The following is a 27,281-nucleotide window of genomic DNA, read 5'->3' on the forward strand; positions in this document are numbered from 1 at the left end:
AAAAAAAAAAAAAAAGAATTTATGGCTTGTGTGTATGCCTATATGCCAGAAGAGGGCACCAGATCTCATTCAAGATGGTTGTGAGCCACCATGTGGTTGTTGGGAATTAAACTCAGAACCGTGGAAGAGCAGGCAGTGCTCTTAACCACTAAGCCATCTCTCCAGCCCAAGAACAGTCTAATTTTTGTGTGTGTCTATTATATTTACCTGATTTTAATGTCACCATAATACTGGATTCACAAAAGTTTGGAAGATGCCAGGCATGATGGCATAATCTCAGCACTCAGAAGGCAGAGGCAGGCAGATCTCTGTTGAGTTCAGGGCTACATAAAGAGATCCTATCTCAAAAAAGGGGGTGGGGAAGAAGAAAGAAAAAAGGAGTATAGGCTCTTAGGGTATATCCCCATGATTTTCTGAATTTCATTGGTATCTGTTCTAATACCTTCTTTTTCATCTTTTCAGGTATATTAGTTTGGATCTTCTCTTTGTTAATTTTTACAAGATTTTGTCAATTTTATTTATCTTTCCAAAGAATCCCCCTCTTCATTTCATTAGTTTCTTGTATTTTTAAAAATTGTTTCTTTTTTATTGATTTCTGCTCTGCCTTTTATTATTTCTTCCCCTCTATTCTTGGGGTTCTAAAGCTTTAAAGCCTATCAGTTAACTTAAGAGTTGTCAGCATTTTGACGCCGACATTTACCACTGTGAACTCTCCCCCTAGGAATTCTTTTTGTGTCCCTAGATTTTGATAATTTGTGTCTACATTTTCACTCTGAAGAAATTTTAATTTCCTTCTTGATTTCATCAGTGATCCATTATCATTCAATAGTATATTATTTAGTTTCTATGAGAATTTGTACTTTCCATTGCTGTTGATACCTAGCTTTATCCCATTTCAGTCAGATAAAATACAGGATGTTATTTCAGTTTTCACACACTTGTTGAGATTTGCTCTGTGCCCCAATATGTGATCAGTTTGGGGGAAATGTTCCATGAACCTCTGTTACATCCATTCACTGCATTTATGATGGCACGTAACTCGGGTTTCTCTGGTTACTTTTTGTCCAAATGACCTGTCTGCTGGTGAGTGAGGTACTGAAGTCACCCACTGTCACCGTATTAGGATTACTCTGTGGCTTTACATCTAGTTGTATGTAGGCACATATACGCACATAAATATGTGTGTGTGTGTGTATACGTACATATATGCAGAGACATATAGAAAGAGACATAGATGGGGGACAGAATTTATAATGTTCTCCTTTTTGAGACAGAGTCTCTCTGTGTAGACCAAGTTAGCCTCCAACTCATACAGAACTGCTTGCCTCTGCCTCCTGAGTACTTGGATTTAAGGGGTGTACCACTGTGCCCAGCTATAGTGTCCCGACTGTTCTATTGACCAGTATGAAGAGTTCTTCCTTGCTACGGAGAAACCCTGTCTCAAAAAAATCAAAAAAAAAAAAAAAAAGAGCTCTTCCTATCTGTCTATTTTTGGTTTGAAGTCTATTTTATCAGATATTAGGATAGCTATGCCTACTTGTTTCTTAGTTTCGTTTGCTTGGAATACCTTTTCCCACCCATTTACACTAAGGTGGTGGTGTCTGTCTTTGGTGGTAAGATATATTTGTTGGAGGCAACATAAAAATGAATCGTCTTCTAATCCAGTTTACTAATCCAATCTATGTCTTTATTGAAGAATTAAGACTACTAATATTCAGCTATTATTGAAAGTATATTGACTTCTGTCATTCTGTTGATTTTAGTGTTTGTTTTTACTCTTGTGATTATTTATTTAGACCTATGGCACTTTTGTCATTTTTATACTTCTCTTGATACCAAGATATTCTTTCTATTATCTCTGTAGAGCTGCCTTAGTGGCCATAAACTTCTTTAGACTGTTTTTCACATGGAAAGTTTTTTATATCACCTTTAATTTTAATAGTTTTGCTGATAAAATAGTCTCATTTTACAGTTGTGTTCTTTTAGAACTGTATTTCAGAATTTTTTTTAGGCCCTTCTGGCTTTAAAATGTCAACAAAGTAATCGTGTTATTCTGATGATCCTGCCTTTGTAGGTGATGTGATCCTTGCCTTTGCAGCTTCCAATACCCTTTCTTTCGTCTGTGTTTTTGTGTTCTAACTAAAATATGTTGTTTGGAGCTTGTTTTCTTATCCTACCTATTTGATATTCTATAGGTTTCTTCTATCTCTTGGCATCTTTCTCTAGATTAGAGAAATTCTGTTTTATTGAAAATATTTTCTGTATTGAGCTGGAGATTTGGCTTAGACCTTAAGGGCACTGGCTTCCTTTCTAGTTGACCAGAATTTTATCTCCAGTATCCACATGGTGACTCAAACTCTCTGTAACTCCAGTTCTAGATCCAATGCCCTGTTCTGGGTTCTATGAGCACCAGGCACACGATACACGGATATACAGGGAAAATACCCACACACATAAAATAATGAATTTGTAAAGAAAAAAATCTTTTTATGCTTTTGGCGTGGTATTTTGTTCATAATTCAGATTTGGTGTTTTCATGGTGTTCCAAAGCTTTCACATGTTCTGTCCGCCTTTTGGAAAGTTCCTCATTGATCTTAACTGTTTGATCCAATCCTGTATCTTCCAGCCCTCATGCTCTGCTTCCTACAAGGTCCATTCTGTTGGTCAAGATTTCCATGGGGCTTTAATTTGGCTTTTTGAGTTTGCCATTTCCAGCATCCTTGGCCTAGTTTTTCTTCAGCAGTTCTTTTTATTGGAGTTAGTGTTCATTCCTTAGAATGACTTAAAATATTCCATTTAGCTCTTTGTTTTAAAGTTCTCTTGAAGCACACTCATGTACTCTTTAAGCTGTTTGAACATAGCTACAATTATTCTTTAAAATTCTTTTGTCTAGGAGCCGGGTGGTGGTGGCGCACGCCTTTAATCCCAGCACTCGGGAGGCAGAGGCAGGCGGATCTCTGTGAGTTCGAGACCAGCCTGGTCTACAGAGCTAGTAACAGGACAGGCTCCAAAGCCACAGAGAAACCCTGTCTCAAAAAAACAAAAAAAAAAAATTCTTTTGTCTAGAAGTTCAACAAATTATTCCCATTAGGAGCCAGTATGGAATTAGTAATCTTAAAGGAAGACATATTATCTTGGCTTTTTCATGTTGTTTTTCCTTCTGTGCTGGGACTTGCCCATTTGGAATTAATATGTTGGTTAAATTTTTTCTTTCTTTTGTATTTTTGTTGTTTTTATATTCATATCCCCTATATTCTTCAGTGATGGAATTTACACTGTTTATGAGAGAACTAAGTTATAGTAAAGCTAAGATATCATTTCCTTTGTGGGGTTGGTATTTAGGGCTAGAGGCTTTATCTGAAATCTTCCTATTTGGATCAGGTGTTGTCCTGTGTCAGCTGGTACCTCCTGTCTGGGTCTTCAGCTTTTGCTTTGAGTTCTGGAACTCCCCAGGTTCTAGTGGGCCTTACTCCAGATCAGCACCTACCCTGGGTCTGCATCTTGACTGAAGCTATTGTAAGAGACAGGACTTCCAGAGAACCTGTGGGCCTAAACTGGAGGGAGATCTAGTCCCTTAACCTGAGTTTGAAGCTTCTGAGGCTGCTGGAAATCTCACAAGCACCAATGAGCTTTGTCAACCCTGATTCATGACTGGTTTCTTCCTAGTCTTTAATAGTCCCAATTCTGTTCCAAAGTCCAAGGTCTTTTCTGAGACTCAAGGTACTCTATGAACCCCTATGACCAAAGGACAGGTTATGTACTTCCAATATATAATGATACAGTGTAAGTATTCCCATTTCACACAGGAGTGGGAAGATAGGAAGGAAATAGCATTCCAAAGCAAAACCATTTGTGTCTCTATCTGGCATGTGGATGTCTAGGTGGCATCACCCGGGTTCCTTGGGCATCCCTACCTCTCCAGCTCTGCTACCTGCAGCACATGTAGACATATTTTAGGGCCAACTCCATTCCATGCTTGGTTTCCGATATGAATTCTACCATTTAATCCTGTGATCTTGGTGAAGTGACTTAACCACTTGGTGCCTCCTCTTCACCTGTGATGAGAATGACCCTACCTTCTCAGACTGTTACAAGGAAGGGACTAGTACATGGCACAGTCTTCTTGTCGTCTCACTTGGCACACTGTGACACAATTGCATGCCGTCCTGGTTTAGCAGTCCAATACATTCTCAGTATGGCCTGCCTCCTACTTCATACCTACCCCTTTCCTTGATATCCTGGGCCAGGACTGAAGTGGCACTTGGCTAGTACCCAGTCACTTACGTGGCTCATACATCACCCTATCCAACAGCCTCTTGCCTGAATACTATAACAATCCTGAACTTTAAAAAAAAAAATGTGAGCATTAGTGGAGTTCAAAAGTCATCTTCTTACTACTGTCAAAGGATGACCTAAACTGGGCAGTGGTGGTGCGCACCTTTAGTCCCAGCCTTGGGGGAGGGCAGAAGCAAGGGAACTCTGTGAGATCAAGGCCAGGATGTTCTAGGACAGCTAGGACTTTTACATGGAGAAACCCTGTCTCAAAAAAAAAAAAAAAAAAAAAAAAGCCTATCCCTTGTTCCTCACTTCCATCAAACATTGGGTGGAACATAGGTCGGGGGTTACAGTATTTTACCTGGTTCTGTGGAATTCCTAAGGATAAAAAGCCTAAATTGGAAGACTTCATTCCTCAAATCCTAAGGCAGCCTCTGTCCATGTAGGTAGGGCTATCTTTGACACCTCTGAATTGGGGGAAGACAGCATGCATGTTTCTTCTTAGTAGTGGTTGTAACATGATTAATAAGAACCCAGAGACAGATACTGGGGTTCAACCTGAAGATTAGAAAAGCAAAACAGCCAACCACTGGCTCTTTGCGCTACCTCAGTCCGAAATGGAGATCCTGCCTCCAGGAATCTCAGAATAAGACTTTCCTAAGCAGCTAAAACACAACGAATCCTGCATACATCCCATTCCCACTCTCAGAGCAAAACAGTAGTAAGTCATTTATTATAAAAATAAATGATTAGGAAATAAAGGTGCTTGTGGAAATACAAGTGCTATTGCAAGGCGATGGTACTGGGCGCATCTCTGTGACTGTTGTGTCTGGGAAGGCTCTGGTGTGCTGGCAACTAGTGCAGCAGACCAGTCTGGGAGTGAGGCACCCTTACTGTACAGCATGACAGAGTTCCCACCCTGGAGAGGACCCCCTGCTGCACACCCTCTTCCAGCAAGCAACACAACTCGTGATGCAAGCAGGCCTCGGGATACTCCCACACCAGATAGTTTGCAGCTCTGAATTGACAGTTGGGGTCCAAATTCCATAGGAGAGACAACATTGATATGCATGTGATGCCCCTGACCCCATCTCTTCTGCTCTGCCAACAGTTCACTCTGACCCAGTCTGAACCATGGCCAAACAAAACAAAATGGCCTACCAGTGCCCCTGCCCATGTGTGGACCTTAGATCCCATTAGAATGCAGCATACAAAGTGAGGGCTGAGTCTGAGGACACCTACCCAGACCCTTAGAGCAGCTATGCTGGTCAGGGGCCATAGTGGGCATGGCGGCTCTGGCTCATTGGCAGCACTCCCACAGGTGCCTGAAGAACGCCTCGCCTTGCTCATCACTGAAGCACTGCAGGCAGTGAGGACACTGAAGGTCGCCCTGACCTCTGTGGGCTGTGCAGACAGGCCCACCCTCTGCAGGCAGTTCCAGCTGTTGGGACCCAGGCCCAGGCTTCCAGCCACCAGCTGCCACACGCTCCAGTGCATCCATCTCTAAGTACTTGGCAGTTTTGTTCCCCGTATGAATCCGACAGGGTCCTGGCTCCCGGGAGTCCTGCTGAGAAGTCAAAGGCAGTTTACTACAGGCTATGCTAGAAGGCACAAAGCCTGACACTAGGGTCTCACAACTGGAGACACTATATCTCAGAGTAGAACTGAAATCCCATTGCTTTGTTTCTTGCTATACCACAATGCCTTGCTTCCATCAGACCTCAGGTCTCGGTCCACATACCACAAGAGTTTCTCCAAGTAGTATGGAACAAAGGTCAGGAATCAAGGTGTTTTACTTGGCTCTCTGGAGTTTCTCAAAGCTTAAATTGGAGACCTCATTCCTCAAATCTTAATGCTTCTTAATGTCTAAACAAAGGTACTGAATGAACAGCTGAAGAGCTCCTACAGGTGCTTGGTCATTTCATGAAAGAACAGGCCTGAGTGAGGTTTCCTCCCCTTCTATGAAGTGGAAAGCCTGACTGGAGCCCTCAGCCTCAGGAAATTCACTGAAGGAAGTGACCGGGATGCCATGCCCCATACCACCAGAGTGAGAGAAACAAAGCTGGGGGTGCTGTAGGTGGCAGGACATAGCCAGGGAACAGGCAGACTTAAGTCCCACAGTACCTCAATATAATTTGAAGTGTTAGACACTCAGAAACCTACCGTGGTGGCCTTGAGTGCACCCTTGGCATGGCCTGGCACATGTGTTCTACACAAATGCCACAAAGCACTATGGGCAGTAGTACCCATTGCTTCTTTTATGGGAGTCTTAATGCTTTTACTTTACATTTGCATTTGGATTTTTCTCAGAAGGATGCATACGTCAGCACCACTGTCATGTGGTTGTTCCCTTGGGTAGAGCAACAGTAGGAGCTTGAGGGGCCACAACTAATACAAAGGCCCTGGTTCCCACCAGAAATCTAGCCTTTGGGCTGATCAGGAACCCCTTGGAGAGCCTGGCTTGGCGGGCATAGAACTGGTATGGTCATTCCTCTGGCACCTCCCTGAAAGGCTGCCTGAGAGGCCATCAATGACTGTACGTTTAGTGACCTTACAGTCACTAAACAAAGGAACCATGTTAGAAGATATCCCCTTCCTGCCCATGGCTTACAGCTGCCTATGGCACACCACCTGAACAAGCCTGATCTAGAACGGGATGGGGAAACACCCACGCTCCACCATGTGACATCAAAAGGACACCAGGGCTCTGGGGAGCGTCCTCTATGACTGCTGTAGTCCTCTGGCACACCTGTTGGCCTGTGGACTTAGGAGGGACACAGGTTTCCAACAAAATCCCCCCCATTCATTAGAACTGGTGCTTGCATCAGCCCCCTTATGTGAATTTAGCTCAAGGGAACTGCAGAAAGGTATCTACCAGGACCCTGTGCCCTGGTGCAGCGGAAGGGAGGCAGAGGCTGATGAGGTCTGGCAGCTGCTCAGAGCAGAACAGTGCGGGTGGCTTTCACAGATCCCCAGTTCCTCTTACATCTTATTGGGAAGGAGAGTTTCAAAATCAGGCCTGCCTTCTCAGCCTACTGATTTCCAGAGACGCCTCTCTTATTCAAGCTATGTCAGGACAGGAAGGTCTCTGAGGGAAGCCCAGTGTTATCCCAGGAAGGAAGAGGTATGGACACAAAGTGGCCAAAGTAACAAACCTTCCCTGGGAATTTGAAGAACATGAGTCTATCTGGGCACAGTTTCCTTGCTTGAGAGACTTCCACTGACAACATACACCAGCACTAAAAACAGGTGGCGACAGGCCCACTGGCTGTCCTGGAGGACCTACCTCATTTAGTGCTTGGGGTCCGTGTCACAACTCTGCAACATCGTAACTAGGGTCTCTACCTCAAAGATGACAGACACTTAACAGAACTGCCCATAAAACACTTGGGGCCTGGGATATACTTACATCCCACGGCAACAAAAAGCAGGGAGACAGGAAGGGCTCCAGAGACAAGGAGCCTTTATCAACACAGACCACCATGCCAACATCCACAACTAAATAAAGTATCACAGAGCGGTTTTCTACGGTCACACCGTAGGCCCAGGACAGGTTACTCTGCCTAGAGCTGGGAAGGGCCCATCACTAACAGTAATACATCTCTGAAGACAAAGAGGTTCAAAATTCATAATAAAAAAATACTAATTCTAATGGAGGAGAAATTCTCTTGTGCTCTTACCTGTCTCTGGGATGCTTGCGACATCAAAGACAAGACCTTTTCTTCCAGTTCTTGAATCCTACTATGAGCCCGTTCCCGATCTGCCCTTTCTGATTTGAAGTCATCCTTGTAAGCAAGAATCTGAGAAGACAGAATGCTCATTTCTGCTCAAGGAAGGAGAAATCCTTACCTGCTTCTCCCGCTACTCCATGACTGTCCCACCCAGTGCCACCAAGCCTCTAGCCGAGGCTGTCCCAAGACTATGACCACTGCCTGTGTCAGTCCTGCCCAGAGCCCGAGGACACCTGCTGCTCTAGCATCTGCACTCGCTCCAGCGCCGTGTCCCGGGCCATCTTCACAGTTGCCAGCTCCTGTTTTGCTTCTGCACAGTCATTTATTTTCTCCTCCAGCTGTCTGTTAAGCCTGGAAATCTCCTTCTTCAACAGCTCAGGCTCGGGAGGGACCTGCCGCCTCTTTAGCTGTGCGTGTAACCCTTTCACATACTCGTCCCTACTGGCGTCATAACGCTGCCACTTGGCATTAAGGTCTTCGACCTGAGAAGACAGAACCAGAAGACATGTTTGCTCAGGCCATGGAACTGTGATTATCAGCAGTAATTTACGAAACTACTTCCTTTTCCCTTTCCCTTTCCCTTTCCCTTTCCCTTCCTCTTCCCCTTCCCCTTCCCCTTTCCCTTTCCCTTGGGTACCGAGAATTCTAAGCCTACCAGGGAATCCTGATACATTATAGTAGCGTCCATATTAAGGGTCTTAAACAGATGTGAACTCAGTGTAATTTTCCTGCCTTAAGAACTACTTCCCAGAAGAAGAGTAAGAAAAGAAAACCCAAAACTCCTAGGGGCAGGGGCTCAGTCAGTCAAGTACCTGCTGAGCAAGCATGAAGACCCCGATTTCAGATGGCCAGCATCCATGTAAAAGCTGCAAACCCATGCATGTGTCTGTAATCTCAGTGCTGGGTTAGTGCACACGCACTCAAAACTACTTCTGGATGGTAATTCTTTTTATATATATATATATATTTATTATGTATACAATATTCTGTCTGTGTGTATGCCTGCAGGCCAGAAGAAGGCACCAGACCCCATTACAGATGGTTGTGAGCCACCATGTGGTTGCCGGGAATTGAACTCAGAACCGTTGGAACAGCAGGCAATGCTCTTAACCTCTGAGCCATCTCTCCAGCCCCCTGGATGGTAATTCTTACAGTTCTTTCATTGATTATTTAATCTGGAAGGACAAGAGGAAGTCGGGATCTATCCTCTGTGGCAGAAAGGTCAGGTCCCTGGAGACCATGTGTATCAAGTTAAAACAGGCAGGGGGCAGAAGCCACCTCCATGCACCAGCTAAAGAAAAACCTTCATTTGCCATTTTCAGGGTTAGTGTTCCTCTCCAGTGGGATGGCAGACACTCACATGAGTCACCTTCTGCTTTAACAGTCGATTTTCTTCCTGTAACTTCTCAATAACGCTCTTGCCAGAAGCATTCCTGCTTGTATGCCCTAGCTATATAAGAGAGAGACAGAGAAGCCATGTCACTGTGTGTGTATCATGTATAGAAAAGGAGAAGAAGTCAGAGGCTGAGGCCACAGCTGCAGCGTAGGAGGGTGTGACTCTTCACTTGATGGAGAAGTAAAATAGATACAAAAACGGATTTGGAAGTCCAGCTCCTGGACCCACTCCCCGCTGAGGGAGGCCAGGAGACAGCAGAGAGTCTCTAGGCATGTCACTCTTTTTTTTAAAAAAATATCTATTTATTTACGTATTATGTATACAATATTCTGTCTGTGTGTATGCCTGCAGGCCAGAAGAGGACACCAGACCCCATTACAGATGGTTGTGAGCCACCATGTGGTTGCCGGGAATTGAACTCAGGACCTTTGGAAGAGCAGGCAATGCTCTTAACCTCTGAGCCATCTCTCCAGCCCCTGGCACGTCACTCTTGACACCGCCCTTGTTCTTTCCTACCAACATGAGCTATTTGTGTTTTAAATATTCTGGACCTAAACATTCTGTTGTCATCCAGTCTAGAGCTGAGTACCCCAGCTGTAACAAAACTTCCTACTGCCAGAGCTTGCTTACCATCACAGGCAATAGGAAGGACAGGGACAGAATTTTACTCCCTAAAAGAGACATACCTCTGCCAGCATCCAGGAGGCTTTCCAGGTCCCTGCCATGGGCCTGGCCACAGACCCATCTTGCCTCCTTCAGACTCATCAAGACAGAAATCCTGCCTCGAGACAAGTGAATTAATCTGGATGAAGCAACCTAACTTGTGCTTCACGCAGGGCTGTTCACTCACAGAAGTCACACCCCAAACTAACCCCTAATAGCTGCTGGCTGACCCAGCTGTAAAGTCTGATAAAACTTTTCTGGGGTATACTCTGTACCCCAGAAATTCCAGGCACCGAACAGTACAGAGGACTGTAAATCACTGACATTAGTTTTAAGAATTCCCCTTGAATGACAGGAAGTACATGTCCTAACCCTGTCTGCTGGGAAGCCCCGGATGACTCAGCCAAGTCCAGGGCTGAGAAGTGATACTGACTTAAAAGACATGAGATGCCTGTCTGTCACAATCCAGCACCCACCTCAGGCTGATCACGGTGTGAGGCTACTTCAAGATCTTCAAAGGGAATAATACGGTGATACAAACTCAGACAAGAGACCCACCACCTCCTATCCAGCCACGAATACAGCTGTGTCCTCCCTGGGTGATCTTGTGAAATCCAATTGAGTTGGGTGCTTCATGACCAAGTTTGTTTCTCTCATGTTGGTTATTGTTTGTCCCCTTTCCTCAGAACTCACACAGTTCCGTGAACACTGCCATAGCCTCAGAGAACTGCCCAGAAAGGGATGTACCCAAGTGGCCCTGTGTGGGGCAGTGCACATGAGATGGAGACTCAGTCTGCTCCACTGTTGTGTTCTGAATCGGAAACGTTCCCCAAGGCACATGTTTTGAAAGCTTGGTCCCCAGCAGATGGCACCATCTGCAGAGGCTACAAAACCTTTAGGAAGTGTAGCCTAGCAGTAAGAAGAAAGCACTAAGGACAGGCCTTTGAAGCTGATACCCTGCCCCTGGTTCCAGGGTCTCTCTGCCTCTCTGTCTGTCTCTTCCTGGCCTGTCGTGATGTGAGGATCCTCTGCCACGAGTTCTCATTGCCATAAATTTGTCCGTGCCATCCCTGCCATGTTAGACTGAAACCCTCTCTGAAGTTGTTTCTGTTGGTGTCGTAGTCATAGGAACACAAAGGTGACAAATACACCCAGTGGTAACTGAGGCAAGGCGTGCCATATGTACCTGTTTCTCTGTCAGCTCCACACTGGTCAGTACCTCCTGGCAGCAGGAAATCAGGTACCATGCCCAGTACCTGGCCTACACTGAGGCTTGATCCCATGCTATTCCTGATGAGGACCACTCTGGTTTGCGAGATGCGTCTCTTCCCCATGACTACCTTATGGGCGCCAAAACCTTGCTCATGCTCCTCTCTTCCCCCAAACCGTCCTGGCCTGGAGGCACAGAGGGCTTTTCCTGGGTCCCTACTGCAACCTGGCCCCTCTGTCACCATTTGCTGTCCACCTCACATAGCGTCTACATGGAGGTCATGCTTTTGAGGCAGGAAGGTATTCTATGTCATGTGATAATGAAGACATTGCAGCCCTGAGGGTGGCAGGTCTCCTAGCTTATGCCAGGCCATGTTGCTAGCAATAGAAGTTCTGGCTCTTCATAAGGCTTGTCAGTGGATCAACTCTTACCCCACAGATGCTTGGAGTCTGCAGAAGGCTGATGCTCACGGCTCTTCCAGTAGCTTTAGGCCAGGACTCTGCATATGTGGAGGCATTGCTCCTGCTTAGCAGTACCGCCTAGATCTGCCTCAGTTTCTGTTTGTTGACTATACGTGTGACAACACTTCCTGTAGCCAGTGCCTCTATCCCCAGCTCTTCCTTCCTATCCTCAGTGGCAGAAAAGACCAAAGTGCCATTGCCACGTGCATGCAGGATCAGCTGCAGACAATGCTGGAAGCTGGGGAGGCAGGTCACCCAAGCTTCCTGTCACATCTTCCATCGGATCTCTCCAGACAAGCTCTGAGAACAGAGCTATGACACCCCTGATCTTGCCGATTGCACAGGACTAAAGAATGACAGGCAACGACTCTTGCCACACCAGAGTCTTCACTTGCTTTAGTTACTGCCTACCTCGTCAGCGCTTTTCTCCCCCATGTCTCCCTGCGCGTGCTGTCGTTCATCCAAACACTTGGCCAGATGCTGGCACATGTGGGCAGTGGCAGCCAACGTCCTGCGCAGTTGGTGGGTCTCATCAGCCAAGGAGCGGCACAGGATATCGCTGGCGGCCCGGGCTTGTTCCTTCTCTGCCACACTTCTCCGAAGCAGGACGACTTCCTTCTCTCGCTCATGCTGAGGCTGGCTCATCAGCTGCTGCATCTCCCTCTCTTTTTCTTCTAGTTGCTCAGTAAGTCTCTCAACTTCCTGACAGAAAGTAATTTCAAAGTACAGTTTAGGTGGGTGTGGCGACACACGCTTTTAATCCCAGCAGTGGGGAGGCTGAGGCAGGAGAATCAAGAATTTGAGGCCAGCCAGAGAGACCCTGTCTGAAACTGTAAAGGAAGACAGGCAGGTACAATAGTTGTGAAAATGAAAGCAGAGTGAATAATGAAACAATGTTAAAAAGCAGACGTTCAAAAGCAGGCAGGATAAAACACACCTCAATCCCTGCACTTAGGAAGTAGGAGTACAAGAAGCTCTGGCCATCCTCAACTATATAACAACTTTGAGGACAGTCTGGGCTATGTGAGGGGCAGAAAGCAAATGTGCTAAAACAGGCAATCTGGCAAGGATGATGTATCACGAGGTACCACTCGCCCTTTGGGTAGGCTTTCCAGAAAATAATATAGTTAGCTGATGTGGACTATTTAACTATGTAAAGATTGTCACAGTTGTTTAACCAGGCAAAGTTTATTACGTTTGTTTATTCTTCGTTTGTTTACACCTGTAAAGATGTAGTACTTGGGCTGCCTAAGGCACCTGATAGGTCTAATAAAAAGGTGAACGGCCAATAGCTAGGCAGGAGAGAGATAGGCATGACTGGAGGGCAGCGAGATTAAGTAGGAGGAGGAATCTAGGCTCAAAGAGAATGAGGGAGAAAGAGGGAGATGCCCGGGGCCAGGCAGGCAGGCAGCTGCCAGCCAGCAAGACAGGGAGAAAGATTACAGAAAGAAGGGTAAAAAGCCCTGAGGCAAAGCATAGATAATGAAGAGAAACAGGCTAAATTATAAGAGCTAGTGGTAGCTGGGCAGTGGTGATGCACGCCTTTAATCCCAACACTTGGGAGGCAGAGGCAAGCAGATCTCTGTGAGTTCGAGGCCAGCCTGGTCTACAAGAGCTCCATAGCTACAGAGAAACCCTGTCTCCAAAAAAAAAGAAAAGAAAAAAAGCTAGTGGTGTAGGCATTCATAACTAATAATAAGTCCCCGTATCATGATTTGGGAGCTGGTTGGTAACCCAAGAGAAAACCTGCTACAGTCAACTCTGGAGTTTCCATCTTCTCATATCTTCAAACTTCACTTAAATTAGTCTCATTAGGCGGCAGCACACATCCTTAATCCCAACACGTGGGGGGCAGAGGCAGGCGGATCTCTCTGAGTGTGAGGCCAGCCTGGTCTACTGAGTGAGTTCCAGGTCAACTAGGGCTACACAGAGAAATCCTGTCCCAAACAAAAATAATAATAATCAATAGAGTATTTATAGCCAGACGGTGGTGGCGCACGCCTTTAATCCCAGCACTCAGAAGGCAGAGGCAGGTGCATCTCAAGTTCTACAGAGTAAGCTCCAGGACAGCTAAGGTTACACAGAGAAATCCTATCTCGCAAAACCAAACAGAAAGAGAGAGAGAGAAAGAGAGAGAGAGAGAGAGAGAGAGAGAGAGAGAGAGAGAGAGAAAGTGTTTGCAGATATCATTAGCTCACATGCGCTCAGACTGAGTTAGGAGCACTGTCCACTGAGACAACTTTTGGCAGATGCACTCAGAGGAGAAGGCCGTGTGAGGACAGGCTGGAGCGCAGCACCTAGGCGCCACAGAACCCTAAGGACTGGCGGCCACTACCAGAAGCAGAGGAGGGAAAGAAGGACCTGGCCCCAGGACCTTCAGGGAGCAGACACCTTGATCTGCTGCTTCTAAACTCGCTGTTGTGTCAACTTCACCATTTGTGGTACTTAATTTAGAAAACTAATATTGCCGGGCAGCGGTGGCCTTTCATCCCATCACTTGGGAGGCAGAGGCAGGAGGATCTCTGTGAGTTCAAGGTTAGCCTGGTTTACAGAGTGAGTTCCAGGACTAGTGGAGAAACTTTTTCATGAAAAACAAAACAAACAAACAAACAAACAAAAAGCTGGATATAAAAGTTCATGTCTGTAAATCCTACCACTTGGGGACCTGAGGCAGGAGGATTGCCAGGAGTTTGAGCCAGCCTGTTCTACCTAATGAATTCCAGGCCAGCCTAAAATACCATTATTTTATTTTTTCACACATGGCCTCAGTCTGTTGCTCAGGTAGCCTCAAACTCATGGCCTTGGTCTTCCAATGTACTGGGACTACAGGTCCTTAAGTGGCAATTTTGTTTAACTTTGTTTTGTTTAAGTCTTTTTCTGGGGCGGAAGAGATGGCTCAGTGGTTAAGAGTGTTGAATGATCTTCTAGAGAACCCTGGTTCAATTCCCAGCACCCACATGGCCCCTCACCATGGTCTGTAACTTCAGTTCCCAGGAATCTGACACCCTCTTCTGGCCTTTACAGACACCAGACATGCACAGACATCCATGCAGACAAAACACTCATACATATAAATTATTAAAAAAGAAAACCAATTATCTCTAGGTTACTAAGGAGTTGAACCTGAGCCAAGCTGGGTGCTGGGATTACTCGCACACAGCAAGTAGCGCAAAGCGCGAAGCCGAAAGGACCATCTTTAACTTTCCGGCCTTAAAGTGTGCTTTCCCACTTTCAAAGATTCCTCAAACATAAACAGCACGTGATGCGGTGAAGCAGTCTCAACCAGTCCACTCTACAGATGAAGAAACAGATTCACAAGAGCCAGGGATAAGCCTAAGCCATTTCCAGCAGGAGTCCATCTTGTAACCCTGGGACCTTGTCACCGTGATAAATGAGACACCATGTACAAAGACAGACTGGAGCGATTACTCTCGCCTTATAATTTTATTATTATTGTGCATGTGTGTGTGGTGTGCGAGTCTATACAGGTAGGAACCTGAGGACAACTTTCAGGAGCGGGTTCTTTCCCACCACCCTGGGTTCCAGGGGTCAAACAGGTTGTCCAGGCTTGCTCGGAAAGCACTCGTGCCCACTGGGCCATCTCACCAGCCCCTGGAGTTTTTAAATCAAAAAACATGTGTATTGCTTGGTATTTTTTTGTCTGTTGATTGTTTTGAGACAAAGTCTTTCGCTCTAGACCAGTGGTTCTCAACCTTCCTAATGCTGAGACCCTTTAGTACAGTTCCACATGCTGTGGTGACCCCAACCATAAAATGATTTTCACTGTTACTTCATAACTATAATTTTGCCACTATTATGAATCACAATGTAACTATTTTTGAAGATAGAAGTTTGCCAGAGTGGTTGCGACCCACAGGTTGAGAACCACTGTTCTATACAGTGTCACAGAACAGGTAGAGAGAAACTGAAAGGAAAGGAGGCTAATGTGCCAGGAGCAGGCAGGGCCTGTGAGGCCAGCTTCCAGGATAACAGCATGCAGGCGCACAGTCACAGGCCACATGGTGAATAGCACATTAACCTGGAAGAAGTTTGAGAAATCATCCATCCAGGCCTCAAGTTGCAGGTGGATAGCATGAGGACAAGCTACGGCCTTCTCCAGACACACTGGCTACACATCCCTATCCTCAGTATTCTCTGTGGAAGCCCTCAGTACCTTCCAGTCTAGTGTCCCTGGAGAGATGGCTGATGTGGCCATCAGTGACAGCAATCTAGCAGACCGTTGGCTTTCTACTGTAGTTGTTTGTTTGTTTAGACAGGGTCTTACTCTGTAGACCAGCCTGGCCTAGAACTCTTCTGCCTCTGCCTTTCCAGGGGATAGGAGGAGTCCACTGTAATGTCCAGCTGCTCTGTGGGTTTAAACCTGCCTTGTTACTTCAGTGAACAAAGGGCCTCTGGGGTGCGAGAGGTAATAAACCTCTGTCCTCCCACAGCCTGTGACTGAAACGCCCTCCCTCACAAAACTGACTATGCGTAAGCAAAACACATCCACTTTCATGAACTGCTAAGTCACCAGAAGGGTCCTTGAGAATGAAAATGGCAGGGGCTGGAGAAATGGCTCCACAGTTGAGAGCCCACGCTGCTCTTCCAGAAGACGAGTTCAGCTCGCGCGGCACAGCTCACACAGCTATAACTCCAGCTCCAGAGACTCTGAACCCTATTCTGGACTTGACACACAGACCAAGACATACATGCACACCTTAAAAATAAAAATGTATCAGGCTAGAGAGATGGACCAGCGGTTAAGAGCACTTGCTGCTCTTGTACAGGACCAGGTTTAGTTCCCAGAACACACAAGCATAGCTCACAACCACCTGTAACTCCAGCTCCTTGGGATCGGATGCCCTCATCTGGAGTCTGTGGGCACCACGCAAGCATATTATACATGAAATGAAGTAAATCTTTTAAAGAAAAAATTAAAATATTTTTAAAAAAATTAAAAATTACAGACACCTTCCTTCTACATTCCCTAGACCAACTTGTGGTCCTGACAAGGCCATTACCACATGTGGCCCACTGACCTGGTACACCCCGAGACATTTCTGCTCCTGGCCCTCTTCCAATCACCTTCAACACACATGCTGCTCAGTCTCAGTTTCTGCTTTTGTTATCCGTTTTGTGTCCACAGAAAAGTCATCAATGTCTTGCTCCTCTGTGTGTGTGTGTGTGTGTGTGTGTGTGTGTGTGTGTGTGTGTGTGTGTATGTGTGTATTTGAGACTGCCTTGCTATGTAGATCCATCTGGTCGCAAACTCAGCTCCTCCTACCACAGCTTACTAAGTACTGGGGTTAAATGGCTGTGCCGCCAGCCACCCTAGCTCAGAGCCTAATATTCTTACCTTCGTGGTTGCTTATGCCCTACACATCCCATTGGCATATTTGAACCATTCAAGACACAGTTTTTTACATATGGACTATGGTCTAGGACACATCTGGAATCTTCAAAAGGTTTCATATATAATGGAAAGGGGGTCCAGGAAAACCAACTCTTGGACTGAGTGGAGAAATCCCAGATATCACAAGGAAAGAAATTCCTTTTTCATTGCATCTTAACCGCTAAAGGTTTACACAGCTGTACAGTTTTCTTTGGTATTAGCATTTTAGGAGGAGACCTTGTGGTATTTATCCTGCCTTTGACCTCCATTGGATTTTCTTCTTTTTTAAAGTTTTTGTTTATTTTTATTATTAATTTATTTATTTATTTTGGACACAGTCTTGCCATGTAGTACAAGCTAATTTCAAATTGTGGTCCTCCTGCCTCAGCCTCCTGAGTGGCTAGGACTATAGGCATACTGTGTATTATCCTGCTGCTCTTTGGAATTCTTCTGAATCAAGCCCAAAGCAACCATGATAGAAGCTGTATGTTGTTCAGTGTTTCCAGTGCTGTGCAGATTTGATCACCTGTGGTCTCCTGTCCCTTGTCATCTGCTTGGGAGACTTTTTTCCACTTTGCTTTCTAGGAAGTATAAAGCATGCTCTCTTGGAACTCTAATTTGTATATACTCTTGTTAAATCAGTTCCCTATAATCACAATATATCTACCACATATGCATGGTTATATCAACCATTTCTTTAGTGAAAGACACACGTAACTCATCATTTGTTTCACTTTGCCATTTTTTTTTCTTCTTTAAGAATTGCGAGCCAGGCGGTGGTGGCGCACGCCTTTAATCCCAGCACTTGGGAGGCAGAGGCAGGCGGATCTCTGGGAGTTCAAGAGTTCGAGACCAGCCTGGTTTACAAGAGCTAGTTCCAGGACAGGCTCCAAAACCACAGAGAAACCCTGTCTCGAAAAACCAAAAAAAAAAAAAAAGAATTGTGTTTATGCCTGGTAGTGGTGGTCGTGGTGCACGCCTTTACTCCCAGCACTCAGGAGGCAGAGGCAGGCGGATCTCTGTGAGTTTGAGGTCAGCCTGATCTACAGAGCAAGTTTCATGATAGCCAAGGTTGTTACACAGTGAAACCCTGTCTCAAAAAACCAAAACCCCAAAATAAAAAGAATTATGTTTATTTATTAATTAGTTAGTGTGTACACAAAAGCCTCTTTGCCTTAATATGAATGTGGAGACTATAAATAAACGAATAAGCAAATAAATAAATTAATTAAATAAATAAAAAGTTGGACATGGTGGCACATGTCTTTAATTCTAGCACCCCCACAGCAGAGGCAGGTGGATCTCTGTGGGTTTGGGGCAAGCCTGGACTCCACAGTGAGTTCTAGTCAGAGCTACATAGTGAGACATTGTCTCAAAAAGCCAAAATAGAGTTCTAGGATAGCCAGAGGTACAACGAAACCCTGTCTTGAAAAACCAAACCCCTCAAAAAAGCCAAAATAAATGAATAAATAAAGTCTAAAAGAAAAGAGGAAACAGGCTGGTCTCAAACTCACAGAGATCCACCTGCCTCTGCCTCCCAAGTGCTGGCATCAGAGGTGTGCGCCACCACCACCCAGAGCGGCTTTTTATTTGTATATTATGCATCTGTATGTGAGTATGCATGTGTGCATTTGGGTAACTATGGAGTCCAGAAGAGGATGCTGAATCCCTTAAAGCTGGAGTTAGAGGCTCTAGTGAGCCTCTTGACACTGTGATCCTGCCAGTGCTTTATGAACAGGGGAAGACGCACTACCGGTATGATTGATCCTGTTCCATCTTGGGTCCTCTGCAAGAGCAGTGTGTACTCTTAATTGCTGAGCATCTTTCTAGACCCACATTGTTTGATTTTACAATTAAAGCCAGTTGCGGCTGCTTTCCTTTGTTACAGATGGAGAGCAAATGATTTAAAACAAAACCATGCTGCATTCACTGGTAAAATTCAATGACAATAAGAGGTAAGAAAAAGATAATACAGAATTTAAAGTGCTACTGTATCTGCTTTGATTTGACAAGCACATGGCCTTCTTGACATTTGCCAAAACTGTGCTCACACATATCTGTCATCACGGAATGTGTGACATTAGTTACTGTGGCAGCTTGAATGAGAACGGCCCCCATAGGCTCATAGAGTTCAGTGCTTGTCCCCTCATTGGTGAAATTGTTCTGGAAGAAATGTTGCCCCTGCCTCCCAAGTGCTGGGATTAAAGGCGTGTGCCACCATGGCCCAGCTTGTTCAAAGTTATTTTTACAGGGTAACTTTTGATACATATGTCTACTGCTAATACATTAGTCAATTGGTTTTGGCAGACTTGATAAGCCATGCGGTAGTTCTGTAATATTTAAAGTCACCACAATGTTAGCAAAATTTCCTAAATAAAATGGCAAGTAATTCTTAAAATCCCCGAACAAAACCTGTATGTCAGAGGACCGTAGGATGACAGACTGGTTCTGTCTGGGGCCTCTAGAGAACTACAAATAAATCCCAGTTGCTTCATGTGGGTGCATCTGCACTGAACACCAATGGCCACCCGACTGCAAAGGCAGTTCTGTTCTGATTGTGGGGAGCTCCCTTACCCTAACTGCTCCCACTGATATTCTGGTGACAAATTCTGGGGTGTCTTCAGATCTCCACTCTGTACCCATCTGTGGCTCCTGATGTCCACAACACTAAATTAATGGCACAGTCCAGGTGAGTTCTATACTCCCCTCTTGCTCTGTTTTACAACCCTCCTTCCAGAAAGAGAGAGAAGTGGGGTGGGGAGACATCTGATTGCTCTTGGTACTTTAAATACAGACAGAAAACAAAGACAGCATAATATAAAGTAAATCTGCATAATAAGGATCAACTCAACAATACCAAGTATAAATAAATGTCTTCGCAAAGGAAGACCAGGCAAACGTCTTGCAAAAAGCATATGGGATTATTTTATTCTTTCCTTTACTTTTCAGATACTCTGAATTTTACCATCAAAAACTGCATTCTTTTCTCCCTCTAAAATCTTGTGGCCAGGCCTGGTGGCAAAGGCCTGGAATACCATCTACTCAGGAGACCTAGGTAGGAGGATCCAAAGTCAATCCCTAACTGGGATTCACAGTGAGTTTAAGGTCAGTTTAGGTAACTTAGTGAGACCAGGTCTCAAAAGTAAAAAGAGAGCTGAAGATGCAGCTAAACAGTAGAGTACTTGCCTAGATGTGTGTGGGGCCCGAGGCTCAGTCCCTAGCACCGAAGAGGGTGGGGACAAAAATAAATCTGGCTGTGGGGGTGAAATCATGGAAACAAACATCACCTTTGGCCAGCTACTCTCCTTTCAGGCCTACCTTCTTTCCTGGGAAAACCAGGATAGCCAAGGACCAAACGCAAAAGCATGCCAATTATCCCAAACATTGGGGAAGGGCACAGACTTACAGATAACAGTTGCAGGGAAAACAATTCCCTTGCCCCAGTTTTGTGTGCTTACATTATCTCACAGAAACCAAATAACACCAAACAACAAGGAGGACCAAAGAACGCACAGATTGTCAGACTCTTGGCAGGCTCTTCCTGTCGCTTCTCCCAATATAATACTAAAAGCCACCAATCAAAGACTTGGGTCTTCTCTCTGAGCTCCATCCCTTGAACCCTATGCATCTCTCAGGTCCCTGGCACCCCACACAAGGTTCAGAAACCCACATTCCACAGAAGACCTCCCTAACACAGAATACCCAAAACCTGCACTCATAACCCAAACACACACTGGAACATTCCCCAAAAAGCAATGCCTGTATGTCCTTGAGAGCCTCTAGTGTCCCTCAGAACCCTGCACCCACCCCTGAACACCAGCCCTCCTCAGAACTCCACCTCCTTCAAACCTGGGACCCTACTGTGCTGGTCTGAATAAGAAAGACCCCCACAGGCTCATGTGGCACCATTTGAGAAGGATTAGGACGTGTGGCTTTGTTGAAGGAACTGTGTCACTTACGGTGGGCTTTCAGGTTTCAAAAGCCCACAGCAGGCCCAGCGTCTCTCTCTGCCTGGGGATCAGAATGTAGCTCTCAGCTACAACTCCACAACCATGCCTGCTTGCAAGCTGCCATACTCCTCACCATGATGATAATGGACTAACCCCTCTACAACTATAAGCTCCCCCTCAGTGAAATACTCTCTTTTATAAGAGCTGCCTTGGTCATGATGTCTCTTCAAAGCAACAGAGCAGTGTGAAAACAGTTACATACCCCTTTGGGGTGTGGAGCACTGACTGGAGAAGCTCACTACCAACAGAACCATGTGTCCAAGACTACCTCAGTACCTCACGCTCCACAGATCCCTGTACTCCGGGGTCCCTCCAGTTCCTCGGATCCACCACACAAACTTCATGAGCAAGTTTCACTCAGCTGTGCCCCTCAAAGTCGAGAGACCCGGGGGTCGGTCCCAAACTTACCACCATTATATGTCCCTCAGAACTGCTCATAACCTGAGCCCCTGTGGACCTGGTACTTCTCAAATGTCCGTACCCCTAACACCCTGGTGCTCACAGAACCCCGTGCCCCAGAGACGCCTGGTCACCTCAGTGCGTGTCATCCCTCGGGAGCCTGGACCCTCCAGACTCTCGCCCTTCAGACCCCAACCCCTCAAGGTTCCCTTGCGCCTCAGATCCCCGCACCAGATGCCTCACATCCTCGCGCCAGGACTCGGTGCCGCCCGAGGCCGCTGGGGCAGCAGCGCCCGCCCACACGCCCCGCACCTGGCGCAGCTGGGTCTCAGAGGCTCCTTCCTCCCGCCGCCGCAGCTGCTCACGGAAGCGCTCCACCTGATCCAGAAGCGCGTCCACGAGCGACGGCGCCGTGTCCCCTGACAGAGCCGCTAGGCGGGTGCGGAGGCTCGCGATCAGGGCGTCGCGCGCGGCAAGCTGATCCTGCAGGCGCTGCAGCTGCTGGCCGGCCTCGTGGTACAGGCTACAGAGCGCGGCGGCCGCGGGCGGGGTGCCGTCCCCAGATGACATGGCGGTGGACTTTCCTGGGGACCCGGGCACCAGCAACTTGTGAGCGTAGCGGGAGCGACAGCCGGCCTTCCCGGAACTTTTCCCGCCTCGCCCCGCCCACTCCCAGGAGCCTAATCCGCCCCCACCCACAGATGGCTCCGCCCCGCCCCGCCCACTGCTGGGAGTCTGACTCCGCCCCCGCGCCCAGCTGGCACCGCCCCTTCCCACTCTGAGGCCCTACCCTGTCTTGACGCACCAGCTCCGTGCAAGAGGCTGTCTGCCCACAGTTCTAGGCTCATCACGGCGGCCCTATTCCCTCCGTCTGAGGAATTTTCTCGGAATCAAAACCAGTCGGCGACCAGGATTTAGGGTTCGGTTTCCTCTGGTACAGCTGCTGAAGGAGAGCAAAGAAATCTAATGACTTCAAACATCGGACGTGGAGTGTGGTCAGGTTTCAGTGCTGGGCTCCTTCCTCTTCAGGGACTTGGCATGTGTTTCGTCACGTAGGGACGCCGAGCTCAGAGAGGACTTCCCATCCAGGATGCATGGTGGGTCCCAGAGCCAGCCACCAGACCTCAGGGTGCGCCTAAATTCGAGTTAGGACGGCCTTAATGCTAGAAGCTGTTCTTAGAGCAGAAGATAGGAGGTGCTGGCCCCTTCCTTCCCGCAGCCTCCGTACAAACTGTGTTTTCCCATTGGGAAATGTCTCCTGTCCCAAAGATCCGCCGGGAGGATCTTTCAAAGGTTCTTTGCTAAGGTCTCATTGGGGTCCCCTCATGTGACCCTCATGTGGGGTCCCCTTCTTTACTCGGTCTCCTGCGCTCATCATCCTGTCTGTTCCCGCGGTGTGATCCACAGAAGCTCTGGCTGAGCCTGCGGAAACTCACCCACGTGCAGCATCAAACTCAAAGCAAAGTCAGACCTCCACAGGCATTTATGGGATGAACACTCGGCTCGGAAGACCCGGCTCACCTACGGTCAGCTCTTAGCCCTCAGAGCCAAGACCCCTGTTCAGAAAAGAGAGGTCCCAACTGCTGCCTTTCCTACCTGGTAGGGGTGTTGTGGCACTAGAAAATGGGTGTGAGGGGCTGGAGAGATGGCTCAGTGGTTAAAAGCATTGCCTGCTCTTCCAAAGGTCCTGAGTTCAATTACCAGCAACCACATGGTGGCTCACAACCATCTGTAAAGAGGTCTGGCGCCCTCTTCTGGCCTTCAGGCATACACACAGAATATTGTATACATAATAAATAAATAAATATTTTTTTTAAAAAAAAGAAAATAGGTGTGTCTCAGTTTCTTTTCTATTCCTGTGACAAACTGCCACCACCAAGGCAGCTTATAAAGGAAAGCATTTAATGCCCATAATCGTCAGATGGTTAAAGCTGAGAGCTCACATCTTGATCCCCAAGCAGGAGGCGAAGAGCAAGCTGAAACCTCAAAATCCCTCTGCTTCTAGTGTCCCACCTCTTCCAACAAGCCCACACTCCTCTGAATCCTTCCCAGATAGTCCCACCAACTGGGGAGCAAGTATTCAAACACGAGCCCATGGGAGTCATGCTCATTCAAACTGCCGCAAGGCACATGTTACGTGATTGTCCAGCACAGTCAGTGTTATGGTCATGCAGGGAGCATCTTGATTGACAGAGGCAGTGGTAGGATAAAGGAGAAGTGGGAAGGGGTACCACACCAAAGAACCCTGGCCCAGGGCTGATTTGTGCTTTTAAGTTCTTCACTGTTACTGTCGTGTACAGCCTGGGGTGGACCACTCAAGTGCTTTTGAACCTGATGTGAACGGCAGAATAGACGTCAAACAATCCAAACTCTTCCAACACACTCTGGGCCACATGGGTTTGGAGTTTGAAAGCTTTGATTTCTTTGATTTTAGGTAGATACACATAACTGAGGTGACCAACCTCTACAAAGGGGTCGTCTTCCCAGTATCTATGCATATGGGGCAGGTTCCCAGACAATAAGCTGTACTTGACCTCCATAACTGAGAGGACCCTGAGGAGGACCCTGGGGAAATGGTGGCCAGTGACCTCCACAGCAAAGTCGTGAGATACAATGTGTCTATTGACTTGCCCAGCTCTACACTTCAGTGAAGGACCCAGTTTAGAACTAAATCCTCTGACCCCATAGAAGGCTCCGAAAGACTACAGTCCCAGCTCATCTGTGGCTTCCATCTCAGAGAAGCCACTGTACCACATTTCCCATGTACACTGCTCCAAGGCTCCTGGCAAACTGCAAAGCAACAAAGATAATATCGTTTCAAACTGCTAACACATGGGAGGCTTCTTAAAAATGTGTGAGGGGGCTGGAGAGATGGCTCAGAGGTTAAGAGCACCGACTGCTCTTCCAGAGGACCTGGGTTCAATTCCTAGCACCCACATGACAGGTCACAACTGTCTGTACTCCAGTTCCAGGGGACCTGGTACCCACGGCAAAACACCAATGCACATAAATTAAAATAATTAAATAAAAATGCAAGTGGATATGTGTGTATGAGTGTGTGTATGTGTATATATACATATATAGGTATTATATATGTACATATATATAATGTATGTGTGTAGAGAGAGCCCGCCCTTTGGGGGCGGGACAGCCTCGGGCAAATGTTTATAAATTGGGGTGCACAGACGCTGGTAACCCCTTCCTGTTTCCTGTTTCTGGGCATCGCGGGAACTTCGGTTGCGTGAGTGTGCTATTTATATTAAAGTGGTATCATCTTATACCAATTGGCCTGTATTAATTCGATCCGCCTTCATATGTGTGTGTATGGAGGTCAGAGGTTGATGCTGAGTGTCTTCCACTCTCTCTTCACCTTATCTTCTGAGACAAGGTCTCTCGCTGAACCCAAAGCTCACAGATTAGCTACACTGATTGGCTAGCAAATTTCAGAGATCCATCTATCTCCACTCCCTAACCCCAACCCCCATGCTAGGGTCACAGAAGTGTGTGACTGTGCTTGGCTTCTCATGGGTGCTTTGGATCCAAAGTCAGGTTCTCACGTTCTCTGCTGCACATCCCCGGGCTGTCCCTGCAGTCCCCTTGAAGATCGTTTTGGTTTTGTTCTTTATTTTTTTTCTCTTCTATTTTTATTTTGAAACAGAGTTTCACATTGTAGCCCTGGCTAGCCTGGAACTCTGTGTAAACCAGGCTGGCCTGGAACTCATGGAGATCCTCCTGCCTCTGCCTTCCTAGTGCTGGGATTAAAGGCGTGTGCCACCACCGCCCGTAATTTTTTCCTTGTTCTTTGTTTTTGACACAGGGTCTCACTCTGTAGTCCAAACTGGAACTCACTTTGTAACCAGGCTGGCCTCAAACTCATGACAATATTTCTGCCTCAGCCTCCTGAGTTCTGGATTACAGGTAGAGCAGCCATCCCCAGCTATATGTGAAACCCTTTGTCAACAGAACACTAGCAACTGACATTCAACATAGGACTCCTCTGAGGTATCTCTCAGCCCCACAGAACAAGTCAGTTTCTAGAAATACAGAGGGACTGGCCATTCAAATTAAGTATGACAAAGTTCACCAAATTTAAGGGGAAAACTTTGGGTTTCTGAGATCTTGGGGACTTTAGAACTGTAGATGAAGATTGCAGAACTCTAGGAACAATTTCCTTCTGTGGCATGGTTAAGAGTCTCCAACTTAACACAGGAAGTTCCCAGCACATGCATGCCTTTAACTGAAACTCAGCTCTCGAGTCTAGGCCCCAGAAATTCATAGGTAAATGTTATTGTTGTTGTTTGCTTTGGGAGGTTTTTGGGTTTTTTTTTTTGGTTGTTATTGTTTTGTTTTGTTTTTGTTTTGGGGTGGTTTTTTGTGTTCTGTTTTCATTTTTGTTTTTGAGACAGGATTTCTCTGTGTAACAGCCCTAGCTGACCTGGAATTCATAGACCAGGTTGGCCTTGAACTAACAGAGATCCACCTGCCTCTTCCCCCACTACACATACCAGTGCTAGGATTAAAGGCATGCACCACCACCACCTGGCATTATAGGTTAATGTTCTAATAGTGGAGACAGATGTCCAGTCCAAGAAGTAGGGAAAGTATATTGTATATAAAGTATATTGTATACAATATAATATATACATATAATAAAGTGTGTTTGTGTGAGTATATTGGTTAATAATCACCATCGGCTTAACTGGAACACACCTGGGGGCGTGACTGTGAGGTTTCCAGGAAGGATTAATTGAAGAGAGAAGATTGTGCTAAGTATAGGCGGCTCCATCTCCTGTGCTAGGGTGCTAGGATCTGGGCTGAATAAAGGGAGAAAGTGAGCCGAGTGCCACTGTCATCTCCTTGGCTTTCTGGAATGTGGCCTCACGCTCCAGCTGCCATACCTCTCCCTTATGATGGACTGTGTCCCCTCAAACCAGAAGTCAAAATAAGCCCTTCCTCCCTTGAGTTGTTTGTCGTTGGGCATTTCCACGGTAAGAAAAGTAACTAATACAGTAAGAAAAAGAAGGGGAGTAGGGGAACCCACCTTAAAAAGGGAGATTAGATGAGCCAGAGTACAGGCCTAGAATCCCAGCATTCAAGAGACCAAGGCAGGAGGATTGCCAACAGCCTGGGCCAGCAGTAAGTGTGTGTGTAGGAGGTGGCACTTAGAGAAGGTGGGATATCTATTTTAAAGGATGACGAGAGGCTGGCACTTGGGTTCCCATGAACGGTACCCATGTGTAGGACAGGAGAAGACTGCGGTCTCTGGGCCCTCGGAGAGATTGCATCTCATTCCGAGTCCTGAGAAGCGTGGGTTTCCGGTGATGCAGGAGCAGGTGGGCAGGCCTCTCATCTGACGCTAGCTTGATTGCTGGCAGGCAGTTGTCAGTCTGAAGCCTCAGAGCTCTCTTCCTGTGGCTCTCACACAGGTCTCTTTGGGACCTGCAACTTTTCCTACTTCTCCCCTGCTTAATTTTAAATGCTGCGACTTCAGCCTGTCCTTGTGACCTCAAGAGTCAGCTGTGTTTAATCCCAGTACTTGGGAGGCAGAAGCAGGCAGATCTCTGGGAGTTCGAGACCAGCCTGGTCTACAAGAGCTAGTTCCAGGACAGGCTCCAAAACCACAGAGAAACCCTGTCTTGAAAAACAAACAAAACAACAACAACAACAACAAAAGATGCCAACACATGTCAACACTTTAGAGTACACACACACACACACACACACACACACACACACACACACAC

At 46.6% G+C, this 27,281-nt stretch overlaps 1 protein-coding gene across 1 annotated transcript; it reads right to left on the bottom strand.

The window, feature by feature from the left end:
• Positions 1-4,982: 4,982 nt before the first annotated feature.
• Tnip2 (TNFAIP3 interacting protein 2) lies at positions 4,983-22,174 on the bottom strand. Its single transcript, XM_026788670.1, has 6 exons — positions 21,850-22,174; positions 12,148-12,438; positions 9,367-9,456; positions 8,240-8,488; positions 7,956-8,075; positions 4,983-5,842 (listed from the first exon to the last, which is right to left on the bottom strand). The coding sequence occupies exons 1-6, from the start codon at positions 22,105-22,107 to the stop codon at positions 5,576-5,578; spliced, it is 1,275 nt and encodes a 424-aa protein (XP_026644471.1). The 5' UTR covers positions 22,108-22,174; the 3' UTR covers positions 4,983-5,575.
• Between the last annotated feature and the right edge of the window lie 5,107 nt (positions 22,175-27,281).

Source organism: Microtus ochrogaster, unplaced genomic scaffold (genome assembly GCF_000317375.1).
Source record: "Microtus ochrogaster isolate Prairie Vole_2 unplaced genomic scaffold, MicOch1.0 UNK5, whole genome shotgun sequence".
NCBI classification, from domain to species: Eukaryota; Metazoa; Chordata; class Mammalia; order Rodentia; family Cricetidae; genus Microtus; species Microtus ochrogaster.